Genomic DNA, 19,320 nt, shown 5'->3' with positions numbered 1-19,320 from the left:
ATAAAGCACTTACATTGCATTAGGGATTTAAAATAATCTGGAGATGAGTTAGAGTATATAGGAGGCTGTGTATAGCTTAGAGGTATATAAGGGACTTAAATATATGTGGTTATTGGTACCCTAGAAGTCCTGGAGACGTTCACTGTGGACAGATACCCTAGAGGTTCTAGAACTTTCTTTTCACAACTTGGTACTCAGTGTCCAGCCTAGTAATTAGCTGGTAGACTGTTAAATTGTTACAGAGGAGATGGTGGTTTTTCATTTTTCCTCTTTGCTTTCTTCACTGAGATACCCTACTCTAACCTATGACTTTCAAATACTTTTTTCATTGTGATATATTTTCTAGATAGACCTCTAAATTCTTAGCATCATTTTAGAGTAAGTAATCAAAAAAATCATTTTTGGAGAATTTATTAAATATTTGTTAAAGCAAAAATTATCACTTTAGAAGTATATTTTATTGTGGAAGTTCAAACATATTTAAGCTAATATACAATAATTCTAATATCAATCTCATTAGCTATGCTAATCTTAAATTTCATTTTATTTTCAACATATAGAATTCAGTAAGAAAATACTATTTATAGTTTGTGGTTAAGCCCCAGACTAGTGGGAAAATCTAGGAAGACCTCTGAATGACTATAGGGCAGTGGGTCTCAACCTGTGGGCTGCATATCAGCTATATTATGATTCAGAACATTAGCAAAATTACAGTTATGAAGTAGCAATGGAATAATTTTATGGTTGGGGTCACACAACATGAGTAGCTGTATTAAAGGGTTGCAGCCTTAGGAAGGTTCACCACTCTCGGCCTTTACTCCCATAGTTCCCTATGGCCATTTAGCTCCTCTAAGCTAGAAAAGAAGGTAAGAAATGTTTCATTTCTTGGAGCTATGTTGGAGAAGCTTGCTGCCTTGGAGAAACATCAGCTAACAGTTGGGGGTTTAGGACTACTGTTATTGTGGAGTAGAGTCACCCATGGTCTCTGCACTGGGGCAGCTCTCTGAACATTCGATAAAATTGGGGAGTGAGATAAGGATCTTGTACTTGAATGTAAGTCAACTTGCAGCTTCTTTTGTGGACCAGTATCATTATCTTTAAACCAGAAAACAAGAGAAATCCATCTACCTGAACTAAACAGTAGTTGATTTACATCCTGGCCAAAAGCACTTTGTTGTGATAATCTGGGGGTGGACAACTTTTTAGAATTTGTAGTTAATCAAAAAAATTGATCAGACTTATCTATAAGACTTATCTATATGAGTGTAGACTGAATTGAAGTTCATAGAATAAAGTGTGCTTTTTAAAAATTTGTCATGTTGAATACTTACAAAAGCAAGTTAAGTTAAAGGTTTGATCACATTCTAGGTGGCATGGATATGCATTGCATGGCCAAGACATTTGACATACTCACAAGTTGGCAGGTTTGGGGGGCGGGGCATTGCAGGTTGTCCTTCTGTGAATGTAAAGCTGTTTAAATTCTTCTGAGTCCTGGTAAGTTCTTCTTTTAGAGGGTTCTTCTTTCCTCTACTTTTTACCATCAACTCAATGAAAAGAATATTTCTATATAAATCTCATATAAATTTTATTCTGTAGTTTTAAATTTTAGGACCATGTCATCATCAAAGAAGCTTTAAAATCAATTCCAATGGTCTCTCCTGCACCTGGAAGCTGCTGCTTCTCCTTACTACTACGATAAGTTATATTGCACCCAGGGCAAGTATCTGTTTACTGAGAAAACAGAGGAGAGATCCTTTGTCAGTAGCAGAATGTAAAGACCAAGAATGTCTTTTCTGGGTCTTAGTGCACTAAAGTAGAGAGACAACAGATTTTCTGGGGTTGGTCTGTGACCTCACTCCTAGTCAGTTGAGGAAGCACTGTCTGTCCTTTGTTACTGTACCAGTAAGTCTGAGGTCTCCTGCTTTAGATCTTTTTTAGTCTCCTCTTGAGCCCTACAGTCCTTCCCCTGTGTTCTGTGTAAATTAGCAAGGGATACTTTGTTAATTGAGAGATAGAGCTCTGAGCCTCAATCAATACCTAACAATACAGCCACTCATTTTGTTGTACTATCTAATCTCAGTTTTGTTCTAAAGCAACTATTTATCTTAAAGGATTTTATTCATACACCAGCCCACATAAGTCCCTCTGCCATTCATATCTGGGATAGCATTCTCATTCAAGGTTGTAGAAATGGAGTTTGGAATCACTTGGGTGGTTGCTTAGCTATGGCTCAACTAGATGACTAATTAGAAATCACCTGCAGATCTGGGAATTCATAGCTGAAGATGGATATCTAGTGTTTTCAGAATGTTTATAGTCACCTGAAGCCGAATTGTTCCTATACCTTCCTGTAATTGTTCTCCAAACAAACCCTGACACAAACCTTTGATTTGCCTACCTTGATGTGTATTTGTACATCCAGACTTTTCTATTTTATAGACACCTTCTGCTGTCTAAATCCAGTCCAGCCACACGTGGTTCTTTCCATGCAATGTGTCTTCTTGGCTTATGGTCACTCTAGCTACTATAACTGTCCATTAGACTTTGTGCTAGAGACTCTTGGCTTCTTGACTGACTTTTTGCTGGTAACCTTTGCTGTCTCTGTATTTCTGTTACTGGGTCATGTTTAGGGGCAGTGAAAATCTGCCAACATCCTCAGTGTGGTCTGTTCTTTCCTGGGTGCTTTGTCTCATTTACTGTTCAGTAGATGAGCCTTCCCTCTTTTTTGTTGTCTTTCTCTTTTGAGTGTCTCATAGGTAGTTAAACCCAGCTTGTTTTCAAATGTTATGTTTTCCCAAAAGCTTGCTTGAGGTTCAGAGGGCCTGTGAAAGGAACCTGTCTACCCAGTTTCTCCAGGCAGGACATTCTCAGGGGAAGACAGGAACTCTGTGCTTCTTACTCATTAGCCACACCATTTATCCAGGGCACAGGTTTTCTAGAATCTGTCCCCCTGCTATTTCTGCTTGCTTTCTTTCTCTCTTGCTGTCTTTCTGATTATGATGATTTCTTAACACTTTACTGTAATTATCTTAAAATAGGGACAAGAGTAAAACTCTTAAATTATTCTAAGTGTTAAGTAGTAACATACTTTACACAAACAGGCTGCCCTTGATCGTTAGGATCGTTGGTGTGGCCTGATGAAGCACTCCTTGCTACCATATTTAGAATCACTCACTGGGAGTAAGGTAGTGTCTAAGTGGTCTCACCTGATGGGAGCAGTCTTGTCCACTAGGTTCTCTGAACCACTTCTCCAGCCACATCTCCTGCCATTGCTTTTCCTGTGTTGTACATGTCCGGGCTGGTGTGGTAGGCTCCCCTTTAGATCAGTGTTTTCTTGCCCTTCCCTTCTATCTTCATCTTTGAGGCTCACTTTATTCTGGTTCCTTAGAATAATATTCTTGCCTTAACCATTGAGAAATACTATCCCTCTCATTTACTATATTATGGGCTTTGTAAATCCCATCTGTTCTTCCATTCTTTTAGATGTGACATGGAACCTAGCATAGTAATAGAATATTAAAGATTGAGGTCTTTATATATATATATATATATATATATATATATATATATATATAAATAAAATTTTATTTTCCCCCACTGTCCCTGACCCTTTTCCCCAGAGTGGAGGATTGAGCTATAGGCTCTGCCTATGATAGGCAAGAGAGCTTAAATGAACTATATAACCCAAGCTATATTTTACCTTATATCCTGGAATAGTGTGTCATTACATTGTCCAGGCTGGCCTTGAACTCACTCTGTTGCTTAGACAGGCTTTGAACTTGTGATGCTCCTTCTTCTTCAGCCTCATTAGATTACAGGCCTGTGCCATGAGCCCAGCATTTGTGTTTATTTCTATTTGATATTATTATTTGCTACACCATAAATACCTCAGTAGACCAGACCATTCTGCATTCACTATACTGTGTGTCATAACTGCTAGCTCAGGAGATAGCCAGAATTTGAAATTATATTGTTGCATTTCCTAAATTAGAGAGTGCTTTGAGAATTCATTCTGTTCTTACGCTAAAATTACCTTTCGATTTCCATCTTTCCTCTTGTAGTATGTTTTGTGCTTGTAATCTCTTCTTTCCACAGCCATTCAAATGTAATCAGTGGCAAGAAGAGAGTTAGATCCCTAAAGACATTGAGATATCTTAACGTGCTTGTAATTTGTCATCACTTTCCTAGAAATTGTCCTTAGTAGATCCTTGCTACCTACCTAACAGAGTTCAAGCTCTGGATATGGCATTGAAGCTCTGTCAAAGGACGGCTTCTGTATGTCTTCCCACTGCCTTTTACTGCATGTATCCTGTATTCTAGCATGATTAGTTTTTGTCCTGCCTGTACATTAGACTTACACAAGGAACACTGAGACCTGGTTCCTACTCAGTTAATATATCTGGGGTAAGGTCTGGTTTATGAAACCACTGACCAACTGTTTATGAGGATATTGTCTTTTAGGGTTTCATATTCAAGGAAGTTTCAGTAGTATTGTAGTTTGTGTACTCCATTCCAAAGATATTAAACCAATACTATTAAGTGAAAGGCTCTGAGATGTCTCATAGAGAAGCCTTTGTTGAGACAGAGTAAGGCCAGAGAACATTTTGCATATATACTTATTAATGACTTCTGCAAGGTGCGATACCAAACCTGCTTTGGGAGATGATATTTTCAGCCACTATTTTGTCCTTTTCTGACTAGCCTATCCAAATCAGACTCATCCTTACTCTAGGATTCTATCTAAATTATCTTCTTTGTAAGTACATTTTTAATACTTGAAATTCCCTTTTGTATGTCTACAAACTTTGCTTTGTCATTTTACCCCTGTGCGTTGAACTTCAGGCCAGCAGGGATTTTCTTGTTTTCTTCACTCTCTTCAGCACTTAAGAGTCCTGACAATAGTAAGTAGAACGCTAATCAATATTTGGAGAATGAATATCCAGGTAGTCATTTATTCATGATTTAGATCTTTACTAAGGCGCATTTATTTAAGTATCTAAGTTGTATGCATGATGCAGTTTAAAAGTAACTTGAAGTATAGTCAGCTTCTGTGTCCATGGGTCCATTTATGTAGCCAACTGTAGATTCAGTGGATTCGGGGAAAATGTGCCCCATTGAACACATGTTTGTTCGTCTTATTTCCTAAACAATAAAGTGTATTAAAGGTATTTATGTTGCATCTACATTCTGTTTGGTGTTCTAGCACCTAGAGATGACTTAAAAACAGACAGGTGGTGATATATGAGTTCTTTTCAAATCTCTTGCCATTTTATGAATACTAAGTATCTTCAGGTATGATACTTGGAGATCTCAGCACAAATCTCTCATGGACACTGAGGGAGATGACTGCATTCTTAAAGTAACAGGTTATAGAAACACAAATAGATAACAGTAGTTTTCTTTACCTTTACTTTCTCAATTCCCTTGCAGAGTATTAAAAGGAAACAAACAAGCCACCAAAAAACCAAGAGTAGCTAGATGTCAGACTACAGGCAACATTTTGTGGGTTTTATGGTTATTGGGGCAAGTTGGATCTTAGTTGGTTGAATTGGACTTTCTTTTGCTGCTTAATTTTTGGGCAAGTCTGTTCTAGATGGCTTCCCTCAAGGAAAAAGGGATTGATACCTCAGCATGAGCTGCTGAAAGAAGCTTGGATGAGGAGTCAGTGAGTGATGGCTCCCTTTATGTGGAATATACCACTCCAGCAAGAAGCAAACATTAGGCAAGATACTTGTTTTCTCTTGGCAAAATTTTGAAATTATTAAAATATTGAATAAGAGTGTATTCAAACAAGCTTGTCAAGTAGATTGAGGAGTTTGTTTGGGTACCAGAAAGTAGAATTCCAAGTTTGTTTTCCTGATTCCCAGGACTGTTGGAACAAGGAACACCTAATCAGTTCTTGGCCTTCTTAACAAGGCCCCTGTTCTCTGGAGGTATTGTTACTGCAGCTATGTCCATGACTCCACGGACCTCACTTTCAAGGTGTATTTTGAACAGGGTTTTGATAGGTACAAGGTGGGTGTGAATATACTGTAGTGTGTGTGGTACCCATGACACACTGCACGTTGAATTTTTAGTAATGGTTCTTTTACTTCCTATGAGCCCTGTGATTCTGCAGCATGACTAAGGCCTTTCTAAGGTCTGTTCTAACCAAACTGATTTATTCCAGGTACTATTCCAGAATATATTTTGAACTCTCCATACAAAGTGCTTTCCTAGTGTAGCACTCTAGCATGTGCGGAATGCCAAAGTCTCAGATGATCAGTAATCTGTTGTTAGTAATATTAGAAGAAGATTAAGCTGCATTTGCATTCTGTTTCTAAATAATCTTTTAAATTACATATCCTGCCAAGAATTCACAATGGAAACTTTAATCATTGACTCACCAGACAGGAGTTGTCCAGAATGAATTTGTATTTTTTTCTTGTTGTCCAGTTAGAAGATAATATGTCACTTTTTGAATGACATGGCTTCTTAAATGTCAGAAAAGATAGGTGCTAGGAAGCCAAACAAACCAGTTTTGAATGTGAGTAGTTCTTCAAGATGGATAGTCATTTTTGTTTGTTACATTGATGTAGTATAGCCCTTCCATGACAATTTTTGCCTGCTTACAAAAAAAAAAAAGTTAGGAAATTCCAATCACTTGGTCTGGATTTGTAGTTACAAAATTACATATTAAGTGCCTTTCTGTACTTCAAGCACATGGAATGGCCTTTCTGACTACATGGCTGCCGTCATCAGGATTATGTGCTTTAAAATTTGGTATTCTAGGGTAGGGTGGTATCCAAGAGGGGCTTTCTTTTCTCTGAGAAGAACGGGAGGAGGTAGTGGGGGTTGGAAAAATTTGAGAGGGTGGGACTGGTAGGAGATGGGAGGGCCTATGATTGAGTTGTAAAGTGACTAAATAAATTAATGAAAAAAAAATCCTAAAAATAATTTGCTGTTCTGCTTGAGGTCTGTGTGTTCTGTGGACCAGCAGGGTCTCAGCATCGTCTTGGAGTTCGTTTAGAGTATACCTTTTTCAGCCCCAATTCCATCTGCTTTATACCGAGATCCCCAGACAGTTGGTAAGCAGATTAGGACACAAGGCTGGAATGGGTCAGTGAGTATGAGAAGAAGGATTCTGCTGTGAAATCATTGGCGTAAGGGTATTTTATGGACTGAGGTGAGAAATGAATCCTGGGACCCTGGTGAAGGTGGTTTTAGGTAGCAGGATCAGCAAGAACAGACTTAAGGAAGAGTCTCTGTTGTCTCTGTTCTTTTAGTACCTTCTGTACCAGTTGGCCAGGGCTGTGACTCATCTGCCCAGGCTAACTCAGCACTGTAGCTCTAGGTCAGAAACAAATCACAGCTTTGATTTTGGTCACGTTGGGTGTTCACCATGAGAAAACATTCAAAGGACTGAAAGGATGTTTTGGCAGTGATGCCTTTAAATAGTTGAGATTTCAACTGTATTCAACAGTAACTAGAGGGATGAGGAAGGCATTAGAAAAGGCTGTGCTAGTGCTGGAAAGAAGAGAGGAAAGTAAATGCTCAGGAATATAGCCACAGAGGGAGATCTATTGAAAAGAATGATGCTGGCAAGAAGAAAACAGATAAGGAAGTGCTGACCTAGCAAAGCATTGCCCAAACTTTTACATTGAAACATGATTTCATCTGCAAATGTCTTGGGCTGCAAGTTCATAGTTGCCTTAGGACATGTGTGGCTAGTGGCCTGTGGCCTCCAGGTTTGACATACCTGGATGTGACAAAAAAGAAATGACCAAATCATCTGGCATGGCTTTCTTTGAGAGATGATGTGTTGCTTTGATGGGCTTACAGTATAGGCATCATTAATGAGATCTTGGGAAGGACCACAAGTTGGTTTTATTTTATTTATTCCTGCATCCAAAATTTTTCACTTGTTATTTCTCACATCATTTTGGTCATATCAGTCCTGTTGGAGAAAACTGAGGTAAATTATTCCATTTGTTGTCACAAGGAATATTCGTCTGTGTCTAGGTATGAAAATGTAATTGTAAATTAGCATTCAAAGGCCCCAGTATATTTATGGAAGGAAAGAAACAAAGTAGCTGACAGAACTCGCTGTGACCCTGAGAGAAGAAGTGTTAAGAGCAGTTCAGAGCTTGCTGAGCACAGCCAGTCAGGTTCTTGACCAACTCCACCCTATTCTAGAAGCTCAGGTTAAGTCAGCAGAGTAGGAAATTTTCCTTACTTTCTTCTGCTGATGGCTGACTTTTCTTTCTCACTCTTCTTTCTGTATTTCCTGCCCTTCCTCTTTGAGCTGCTGAGCATAACTGATAACATTAGTTACATTTTTTTTTTCAGACTTGAGAACTGCAGTGATTTGACCTTGTATGAGTGAGTGAATGTCAGGCACATGGATCATTAATCCATGTATAATAGAGCATTCTCTGGATCCCTCTTAAAGCTAGAATAGTATTAAATATAATATCAAAAGTCAACTAGGTGACTACCTAAGGTTTTCTTTAAAGAAATACTGTTAGAATGTGTAGAGGTAAGTGGGAGGAGCACAGTTTAATCGTGGTAGAGAGTTTTCATAAGACCCATAGGCATAGACTGAAATAGCTTTCTGATTGTAGGGACTCTGTGCCTCCCTGAGGACATTGTCCTGCATATTGCTGTGTGAGCACCACCAGTAGTACCATGTATCTTGTTAGGGCAAATAAATGAGATACCTGAAAGTATTCAGTTAACTGAGTTGTGCGATGGCACTTGATAGCACACTTTATCGTGCATTAAAATGGCATACAAGTGAGTTCAAACATGAGTTAGGATAACACTGCTGTACTGTCATACCATCAGAGAGACTTTGTTTAGTTTAAGTCATTGAGGAATGTGTGGAGAAGTAAAAAAAAAATTGTGTGATATTGTTTAATATAAAATACATTGAATATCAACAGACAGTTCCTCTTGCTGAAGGAAGTAGAATGGACAGCATTTAAAAATAGTCTTTACTCAGCCTGTTCTACATAGTGAGTTCCAGGACAGCCAGAGCTAAGTAGAGAGATCCTCTCCCAGAAAACTAAAATAAATAAATATTCATTTAAAAAAAACTTTATTACTTTGCAAAAAGTCTTTTCTATAATATAAGGTAGTTAATAAATTTTTCAACTTGTCTTGTGTCTGAGTTGAAATGATTGATTTGAGATTTTCCCATTTTCTTACCTTTCATTATTGACTGGTGAAACCTCTGTTCCGTTCTTTATCTCTTCTCTAGAGTTAGTATGATTCAGAATCAGGTACATAGTCAAGGATTTTCATAAAATGGCTTGTTTTTGTTACCTTTTTCTAAGATATTTTGCCAAAACCAAATCACTTTTTTTTTAAGAGTAGGAATGATTGCCATAGTTACTGAATCTTTTTGTTTCTTGTTTGTTTTTTGGAAATATGATACAAAGGTTGAAATTAAAAAATAATATAGTGAACTGAGGGTAGGAAAATATGTTCAACACTTGTATTAAAAATTTGAAGGAAATTTTTATGTGGGGCAGCTGATATATATATGCACATATGTGTGCATGTGCCAATGTACAGAAGATGGTGTCTGATCTCTTTAGACAGGAAGTAACAGGTCTTTGTCACCTACCAGATATGGGTGATGGGAATGAAACTCTGGTTCCCTGTAAGAGCAGCAAGCAGGCCTAAGGGCTGAACCATTGCCTCGGTCCAATAAACTACTTTTCTTAAATGTCTATCTTTATGACTAGAAAAGATGTAGTAAAAGTGTCAAATGTTAATGTATTTGTCAGAGTATGAGGTTTTTTGTTTTTTTTTGTTTTGTCATTTTTGGACATGAACAATTGTCCTTTTATTAGGACTATTAATACTGATTTGGGGTATCGTGGGTGTTAAAGGCAGTAGTTTAGCAGTGCCCATAAAGCATCAAAGGCAATAATGACACCACGTAATTCCAACAACGAACAGTCTTTCAGCATCTTCGCCTGTTTCAATAGGCTATCTGTGAATGCATTGCTTAGGGATGCGTGACCCACATCACCTATAAATTTGATTGGAAGCCAAAGAACTGGCGTAGGCTGATGGATAGCAGATTAGAGTCCTGATTAACCATGTGATTCGAAGACTGGAAATATATTGTCTAAGCCAGATTCATCAGATGCAATCAGAATTTCAAGTGGTCAGATGCAATTCAAATGTGTATTGTGGCTTTTCCTCCTCGGTTGTCTTTTTCCTTCTTTCCCCAAAGCTGAAAAATACTTCTTTGATGAATCTGCTTCTTACCCTAAAGCTGTCTGTCTGTTATTCATCAGAAAGCAGGTCGCAGTTCAGTGAGCAGAAGAAAAGATTTTAATAGAAGCTGTGCCAAGGGCTGTAATGCATCATTTTAGGGCCCTAATTACATTACAATGACAAATATCAATGGTGACAACAGCAATAACCTACATCCTTTAATGGCTGTGCTAGAAAAGGAGTTTGGGCCCCACGCCATTAGATTAGACTCAGTTTCAAAACATAGGCCATTAGAAGTGTGTGTCCACAGTATTACTGGTTGATCGCTGAAGCCCAGTGGAAAGGCCTGAAAATAAATGATGCCTCCCCAAAGCTTGGTCCTGTGGGACAAAAGAGGTGAAATTAGATGACCATGGAAGCAGCAGTGTTTCCGAGGCAACTTTAGCTTTCAAAGTGAGGAATGGCCTGCTTAATTGTATGAAATCACACAGACATACCCCACCCCCTTGCTGCCAATTAGCCTGTCCAAGAAAATCTATTGGCATGACAGCATAAAGAAATTAAGAAGTCTTTTAAACAAAAGGAGACCTTTAAAGAAAAAGTTTGAAGATTTTAACTCTTTTTGTTTCTGTTGGTATGTAGGTTAATTTTTTTACATAATTTTGCATTATATTGTGTACATAATTTTTTTATACTAAGACTTGTTCTTTTTATTTTGGTGGGTTTTGTTTGGTTTTGGTTTTGCCTTCAGTAGGTGCTCAGACTTTAAATAGCTTATTAAAGCACCAAATACCTCTTATTTTTTTATTTTACCAGATGACTGAGTTTCCTTAGTAGTTTTTACTGCCTACATTCTGTAGGCAAATTAAAGAACTCCGTTTTCCTACATGCCCACATATTTTTTTTCAACCCTCCTAGCAAGGGACTATTTTATTTATGTAAACAACATAATGAGGAAAATATGCTTGGCAGATGGTTCTAAGTACAAGAATCATCAGTTTGGTCTGCCCCAAAGTCTCATTATCTTTTATTTCTATCCCCACCTCTCATACAAAAAGCCTAACCACCAAATGCCTTTGAGACACTGAGCATTCAGCCTCCTGAATTCTATTCTGCTTTCTTAACTTACCTGAGAATTTAACTCTATCACCACTGTGGAATGTTCATCCAGGTGGAGAGGGGCTTGGCGGTTCCCATTGCAGCCTTTCATGGTGGTTTAAACATTCTTAAAGGATAGCTAAATGATCCATGGGGCCAGGGCAGTAAATTAAATCAGGTCAACACAGGGGGAGTCTCAGTCACTGCTGCTTACTGGTACTGGGCTTTGTCTGTCTCCTTAGGAGAGCTGACTGGAATGGAAAGCCTACACTGGGAACTTCACAGTAAATTGTGTGTGTGTGTGTGTGTGTGTGTGTGTGTGTGTGTGTGTGTGTGTGTGTGTTTGCTGATGAAGTTTTTAAGGTGCTGGCATTTAAGAAATTGCATAGCCACAGAGTTAAAAGGGCTGCCACTTAAAGAAGGAAGCCTAGGTTGCACAAGCACTGTTGCTCTTGTATAATGACTTAGCAAGAAAAAGAGCATTTGTGTGCTTTCATAAAATGAACTGATTCTGGGTGAAATTTATTTTAAGAGTGTCTCAGGAATAGTAATTGCGTTGAATTTTCAGTCTTTTAAAATTTCTTAACCTCCCCTTTTCACCAAGGGGAAATAAAATATGAACAGTCATTAATTATTAAATGTGAACAATTTTGTATTTATGTATGTACCTATGTTAAAAACTATGTCTATCACAAGATGTATAACATGCTATCGGAAGATGCATGTTACGGTGAACATCAGAAAGCTCTGATTAAAGAAAACATGTAACAGCACATTTTTCCTTTATTGTTTTAAAAACCTTCAGTTCTGAGGTAGGAGAGATGTGTGCATTTTTGATCCCTGTATTTCCAAAAAAGTTAAAGAATAATTTCTATTGTCTACCTTTCCTTAAAAACCTTTCCAGATCTCTAGATTGCTCTCTGCTGAATGTGGACCCTAGCATGCTCTGACCTCCACACTGAAAAACCTTGGCTGACAGATTTAGAAACCTTTACTGCTTGAAAATATCCTAGTACTCAGTAGTTAATAATTACGTCAGCTTGGTTTCACGAGATTGGAGCTAGTGTAAAAACCCACTGTAGTGTTTACAAGCAAAGGTTGCCAAGTACAGCTGCACATGCCTTAGAGTCAAGCATTCTAAAGGATGACACATTCAGGTGGTTATGTTCAAGGCTTGCTTGAACTTAAGAGAGGATAAGGGAGTGAGATATTTATACACAACAATCATTTGGTTATGGAAACAGTTGGAATACGTAGAGAATAAAAATGTGTGTTATCCCATTAAATAAAGACTTGGAATTTTATGAAAACATTAGATTGGGCAAGGGTCCCTCCTGCTGAAGGCTTTTGAAAACAGGTTTCTAGTCATGGAGATTAAATTCATTTTTTATTACTCTGGTGCTTGAAGATTAAATTTTAAGATGAATGCTGTTTAATAAATCCTGCTGTTAATGTGACTCTGTTGTCACTGCTTCCCTTAATGGGCTTGCTGAGAAGGTAGTTTTCCTCTTCTTTAGTCGCTGCCAGCCAGAGTACAAAGTGCCTTTTAATATCATCCGGTTAATATTTTTGGAATCTATAACCACCTGACTATTTTCTTATATTGTGTTTCTCTCTTTTCTGCAGGCAGAGATTGTTAAACGACTAAATGCTATCTGTGCACAGGTCATTCCTTTCCTGTCCCAAGAGGTAAGATTGTTGATCTGATAGCTAGGAGTTGTTGCCATTTTATTGATTTTGCAGACAAGGGATTGTAGATCTGACCCTGGCCTTGTCATTTTCTTGATGTTCATATTTTACATTTCTTTCTTTTTTTTTAACTTACAAAGAATATTTATTACAAAATAAAATCACACCTGCAGATCCTGGAAGATACATATTTTGCCAGACCCAACACTCAGTTCCCCCCCTTTTTTTTAAAAATTATTTTACATTTCTAAAATACAATGTTCTCATTTCAACTTCTGTACCTTATTAATGTTTACTGCAATGTAATTTAAATGTGTTTACTAATGGAATATTTTGCATTAAGTAAAATTTAATTATAAACTAGTTTACTGTCATTTTCAAACTAGTGTTGCTCAGCGTTATGCCTGGTTATTATAATGCTGTTTAATCATGGTGGTTGTAAAATTACCAGCAAGACAAGAGCTTGATTTGTGTATCTGTCACTGAGCATTGAGACTCAGCAAAAGATATATCTAGAAAGCCTTGCTTCACCTAGTGGATAAACAAATGGAATGTTTTGGTTGCTGCTTTGAAAAAGTTATTTTTCTTTACCTGATTAATTATGTTGACTGGATTTAGAAAAGACAACCAAGGTAAATCCAGTACTCGTGTCTGTGTCACTTTCGGCTTTGCTGATAGGGGCCTTGTTATGTGGACAGTGGCTGGCATGTGGCTCCCTAGTCTTGTTTCGTTCATTACTAGGAAAAGTACATACTGTGACAAATTCATGCAGGTTAGAAGGGAGGTCTGTCTTGTTAGTGCTTGTCGGTTTCCTTTGTCCCCCTCTCCTTTTACTTTGCTTGATTTGGGTAGGGGGAATACTATTGAGAATCCCGGAAAAGAATGCTTTTGCTGTTAGATTATTGAATCTTTTATTTTCTCTGATTCCTTTATCAGCTGTAAGAAGGAGGAACTATTTCTGATAATTTGTGTCAACAATACTTGGTTCTTTGGTTTTAGGCAGAGAAGGAACCTTCCTCCCATTCTTTTTAGTTACTATGTTTTGTCACGGCTTTTTAGAACAGCTGTTCACACACTTGTTTAACAATGGCATGAGGCTGAGTTAGTCACAAACCAGTATTCTGAATTAGTACATGCATTACCAACATGTGGGTTTCTGTCTGACTTACATTGTCCAAACCGAGTTTTAGATTTGAGTAACTATTATCTTGAAAAAGGAGACACTCTTATTCACAAACTTTGCTATTTTCTATTTCACATACTGGGTTTTTCTCCCCTTTTAGTTGGGACCACTGAACCTCATTATCCTCATTTATCTAACACTAAGTAGTGTTTGCCTGTTACTGGATTAGGTGTGTTTTGACTAAGAGTATCAAAGGGGCATATTTGCATTTCTCTCTTTCCTTCTTTCTTCCTTGTTTTATGATATATTTATCTTTATTAATATCTGTGTGTGCCTCCATATATGTATGTGTGCTATGTATGTGCCTGGTCCCCACAGAAGCCAGAAGAAGGCAGTAGATCGCTACTACTGGAGTTACAGATGGTTATAAGCCAATTAATGAGTGCTGGAAAACAGGACCTAGTTCCTCTACCCCTGAAGCAAGTATTTGTAACATCCAGCCCTCTCTTTAGGTGGTATTTTCATTTCTTTCTGTTGGCCTCACGTAGACTAGTGAGTGATTATTACTTGAAGTTCTACTTGTGGAGATAGTGAGAGGAATACATGACTCAAAGCTGTAAGCAGACTGGAATGTGATACCAAAAGGTAGCAGAAAAAAAGCTACAATTATCACAAGGGGTGCTGTTAGTCATTGGGCTCAGCAGATGCAATTACTATGACAGGTTTGTCTCCATAGTATTTCCATAGAGTCTGTGGATTATGGTCAGAAATGGAAGGTGGTCTTGAGGGTACTGATAAGTTGTTTTCCCACATGACTCATATTGTTTGTGTGAGTAGGGCCAGTAGGAACAGAATGTGGAATGGTAGCAGGTCGAAAAGCAGGACTGGACTGGAATTAATTGGTTGAGGATGTTGTGCCCTGTAAAAGAAAGCCATGGGGAAGATAATAGCAACCCCTTTTCTTGTGCTCTGGGCTAGGAGTGTAAACATCATCCTTTAAACATTTAACTGTTTGCTTTCCTAAGGCTTTGACAAGTTCTTCATTTTGGTCTTTAGTATACATAATGAGCCTACATCACAGTTTCCTAAATCCTAATTCTGTGTATATCTTTTATTCTTTCTAATTTTCTGAGATGGAGTATATCTCTTAAAGTTTAAGCTATAAATACATGTATTCTTCTTGTTTAGCATTGCATTTATGTTTGAGGCTGAACACACTCTACCTTGTCTCTTTGGGATATTCTGTTAAGTAGATACCTCCCTTTTCCCCTTAGGCCAGATGGACCTTAATCTGGAGGGTGGGGAAGAGGCAGGTTATTAGAGAAAGAAGGATTCTATTTCCTGTTCTTTCAGAAGCAGGAAAATTACTCTTGAATGGAGAAGGGCATCACTTAGTGCCAGGACCGAAGGCTCTTAATCTGATCTTTTAGCACCAGCTCTCTGTGAGACAGTCGCTGCCAGGAAGGCAGCTGTGGCATTAGCATTTATTTTTAAATATTTTTGTTTAAAAATTAAATGATTCTATTTGGAGAGGGGGGAGGGAGTGAGAATGAATGTGTGTAAGAGCTCTTTGGATACTAGAAGACAAACTGGAGGACAGTAGTTGGAGGTGTTTTGAGCATCTGAAAGTAGATTCTGGACATATTCTGGACATTTACATATGTCTAGATTTTCTGCCTTTAATTTAGTTTTATGTGTTGATTGGTTTTGTTTGTGTATAGTTTATTACTTTTTCCCAAACTTACAAAAAATGTAGCAGTGAATTGTAATATTAAATAAATTTGGTTGGTTTTATCTATAAAATATCTCTTTAAAAGTCAAGTTGTAGCTCAAATATAGTTAAGGTTCATCAATAGTTTTAAAATTACAGAAAAAACAATTTTCTAATGAATTTCACTCTAACATTAAAAACTCGAGCCAACGCACACAGCTACAACTAAAGTCCTAGGCATTAGACAAAGATAGTGCCATCTCTTCCTGGTAAAGTAAATAGTAAAGTAACTGTTACTTAGATTTTAGGGTTTCACAGGATTCCTAGTACTACAATTTAGAAACCATGAGACCTCATCTGTCTGAACCTTTTCTTCCTCCCATTTTTGGCTGTTACTTACCAGTATTCCACTCATTTTTGTCCTCATAAGATGTAGTTCTGGTAATACCTTGATCTCTCTCATGTTATAACTCATATTCAGGCAGCGAATTCCAAGGTACTGCCTTCAAGCTGGCAATCCATAAAGAAGAAACAGTAGTGGCTAGCTTTTGGACCTGAATTAAATCCTGGCTTCCCAGCTACAAATCCCCTGGCTTTGTCTAACACAACCCAAGCTGTGTGACTGTTAGCAAGTACTTTGACTCTTTTAGCCTCAGTTTTCTCATCTGTGGAATGAGGCGACTCTGTACCCTGGTAGTTAGTACACTTTTCATGTGTGCCAGCATAGTGGCTCTGGCTACAATGGTGTCAGCAGACAGGGCTGTAAGTTCTTTTGGAGGAAGACCTGGAACTGCGTCTAAATCTTTTTGAATCATTGCGTTTTGGAAGCATGTGAATTGGTTATCTGTCTTTCTAATGTCCTTCCTATAAGTTAAAACTAAGTCCAAAGAATCGGAGCTAACTGGATGTCTGGTTATTTTTCTTGAGCAATTTCAGGATCGTACCTATAGATCTTTTGTGCTTCTAGGTCCTCAGTCACATTGAATGATGCCAGTAGCTGCTGTCTTAGTATGTGTTGTCCTACCCCAACCCCACCTCCCTTTCCAGCAGGTTGCGTCTTTTAAGGCCACTCTGATGTGAATTGAAATCTAGCTGATACTGTTGCATCTTAGAAGTAGAGGCAACATTTCTGCTAATGTGGAATCAAAGCTCTTCATTGATGTGTGTTGGGAACATTATCTCTGTAAGCCTCAGTGTACCTGTCGTGGGGAGACCAACTCTGCCTTAAAATGTGTATTGTATGTATGGAAATAGCATCTGTTATAGTAAGTACCCAGTTCCTCCTCTCCTAGTGTACTTGCAGGGAAATGGAATCTGAGTCCTAAGGCATTTGGCAAGGAAGAAAAACCTGGGAAGAGTTAAAGGTAAGGTGCTGCAGTGCTCTAGGCCTTACCAGTAGGCAGGCAGTTCTGTAAACACTAGCTTTTCAGAAGGAAAGAAGTATTTATTTATATCATTATTTTGACTTAGTAAATTTAAAGTATTAAATTGAGTACCTAATTGTGGAACCAATTTGGAGAACGGATGTGGTTTTGGTCCTTTTTATTTTCCTATAAGGGTTATTTTGAGTCAATCAGCATATACTTGATGGTAATAAATCAAGTGTTCTAAGACCTTTGAGAATTTCAGACTCCTAATAGGCTGTAGGTTTATAATATTGTAGTTGAAGTTCTTTCCTCAGTGAACAGTTGTATTTTTCTGAGACTTGCATCGACAACAAGGAACAGAAGTCACCATAAGAGGCAGATTATGTAAAAAGTGGCAATGTGATAAGAACCTGAGCTCATCCCGACCCAGGACCAGAATTTGGCTCGGCAGTTTTTATATTCTTTGTGGTATTGAGCAGAATCCCTGGGTTTGTAAGGCTGCAGTTCCCAGGTTTCTGTGCTAAGCTCCAGGATTGCCTGCATAATAGGGCTTATTAGTAACAGTTGGTGATAATGTAAAAGACCTAGGTGGATATTTGGCCATTTCAACGGTGCAACTTACCTAGCTGATTTATTCATTAAAAAAAGATTATTCTTCTCAGGTAATAGTCATTCTGTAAGAGAATCCTGGCAACTTCAGGATGCTATAAATTTTGGTCTACATGTTCATTATCTCATTTTTCCTTTAAAAGGCAGAATGTGGAAGATGCTCATTTTTACTGCCATCTGTGCAGTGTCCTAGACCTAGTTACTGTCCCCATGTAGATGTAAGGAGACTTTGTAGTGTAGTCTTCCATAGTCACCTAAAACGTATAGTAAGGTAAAAAGAGAGGAACATATGGATAGCTTTTAGATGACAGTGCTATGCATAAGATGAAAATAATGACTGTTTTTGCTATTACGTGGTATTATTGCTATTATGTGGTATGTTTTTACATAATAAATATGACCATATACTTAGCAAAACCCACTTTGATAAGCTAATATATAAAATAATGTATAGTTTTTGCTATAAAAATTATATAATCCCAATAGTTCGAACCTTGCTGGACTATAGCTCATCAAGTAGTTTATGCTTGATATATTCACACAATATAGAAAGGAATGGAGTACGTAGGAACAGATATGGACCATGTAGACTATCTGAACAGCTTGTAGTCTGTTTATTTATGCCTGTTAAACATTTAAAATTGAAGATTCTTAAACATACTTCTCCAGTTAAAGACCAGACTATGACAAATTATAGTGGGGCTGCTGTATTTTGTAGCAAGTTTGTAGGACGGAAAATGATTTCCTCCCTCAAATTAGGAAAGAATTATACTGTAGGTCACTGATTTTAAGATGCTTTTTTTTTTTTTGAAAATCTGCTTAAGCTGGGTGTGGAGTACCACACCTTTAATCTCAGCACTCAGGAGGCAGAGGCAGGTGGATGGATCTTTTGAGTTTGAGGCTAGCCTGGTCTATAGAGTGAGTACCAGAACAGCCAGGGCTACACAGAGAAACCTCGTCTTGAAAAAACAAAATCAGTTAATTAATCTGCTTAAATTTATTGTTTTACAGAATTAAGTTGATCTGTTTTAATGACTTGTATTGAAAACCATTTTTAATATAATTGTTTTATTCTTTGGGAGTTTTGATCATACTCTTACATACCATCTTCCTAATTAATGCCTCCCAGATCCACTCTCACTTCCCTAATCCCCAACTTCATATCTTTTCTTATTTAATAATGAAATCCACTTTGTAGTGCTCAAATTTTTCTTTAGAGCGGGCTATCCAGTGAAGTATGGTTGAATTAGTAGGGGCCAAACCCTTAAAGAAAGCTACTCTGTCTATAGCTACTCAGCTAGGGGCAGGGACTCACTGTCTCCTTCCACTTCTGTACTAGATTGCTGATTCAGCTGCTGCGAGTTCATGAGTGCCTGGCCCTGTCATGTCCAGAAGACATGGTTTGCTCGAGCTCTTGCTGACTTCTCATAAATTTCCTGCTGCTCTGTCTCGATAGTACTGAACCTCTCGAGTGGTTGTGATGTAGATGTCCCATCAGTGTCTGAGTACTC

At 37.9% G+C, this 19,320-nt stretch overlaps 1 protein-coding gene across 9 annotated transcripts in view; it reads left to right on the top strand.

The window, feature by feature from the left end:
* The window catches only part of Tle4 (TLE family member 4, transcriptional corepressor), a 136,577-nt gene that overhangs the window by 20,097 nt on the left and 97,160 nt on the right, over nt 1–19,320 (top strand). For all 9 annotated transcript variants that reach the window (XR_010063613.1, XM_008760286.4, XM_006231128.5 and 6 more), the window contains exon 5: nt 12,937–12,999. Coding sequence is in view for 8 of the 9 variants with exons in the window: in XM_008760286.4 (XP_008758508.1) it covers nt 12,937–12,999 (63 nt within the window). In the remaining variant the exon portion in view is untranslated. The remainder of the gene's footprint in view (nt 1–12,936; nt 13,000–19,320) is intronic.

Source organism: Rattus norvegicus, chromosome 1, assembly GCF_036323735.1.
Source record: "Rattus norvegicus strain BN/NHsdMcwi chromosome 1, GRCr8, whole genome shotgun sequence".
Classification (NCBI taxonomy): Eukaryota; Metazoa; Chordata; class Mammalia; order Rodentia; family Muridae; genus Rattus; species Rattus norvegicus.
The sequence above is the reverse complement of the archived record's forward strand: the minus strand, read 5'-3'. Positions and strand labels throughout refer to the sequence as shown.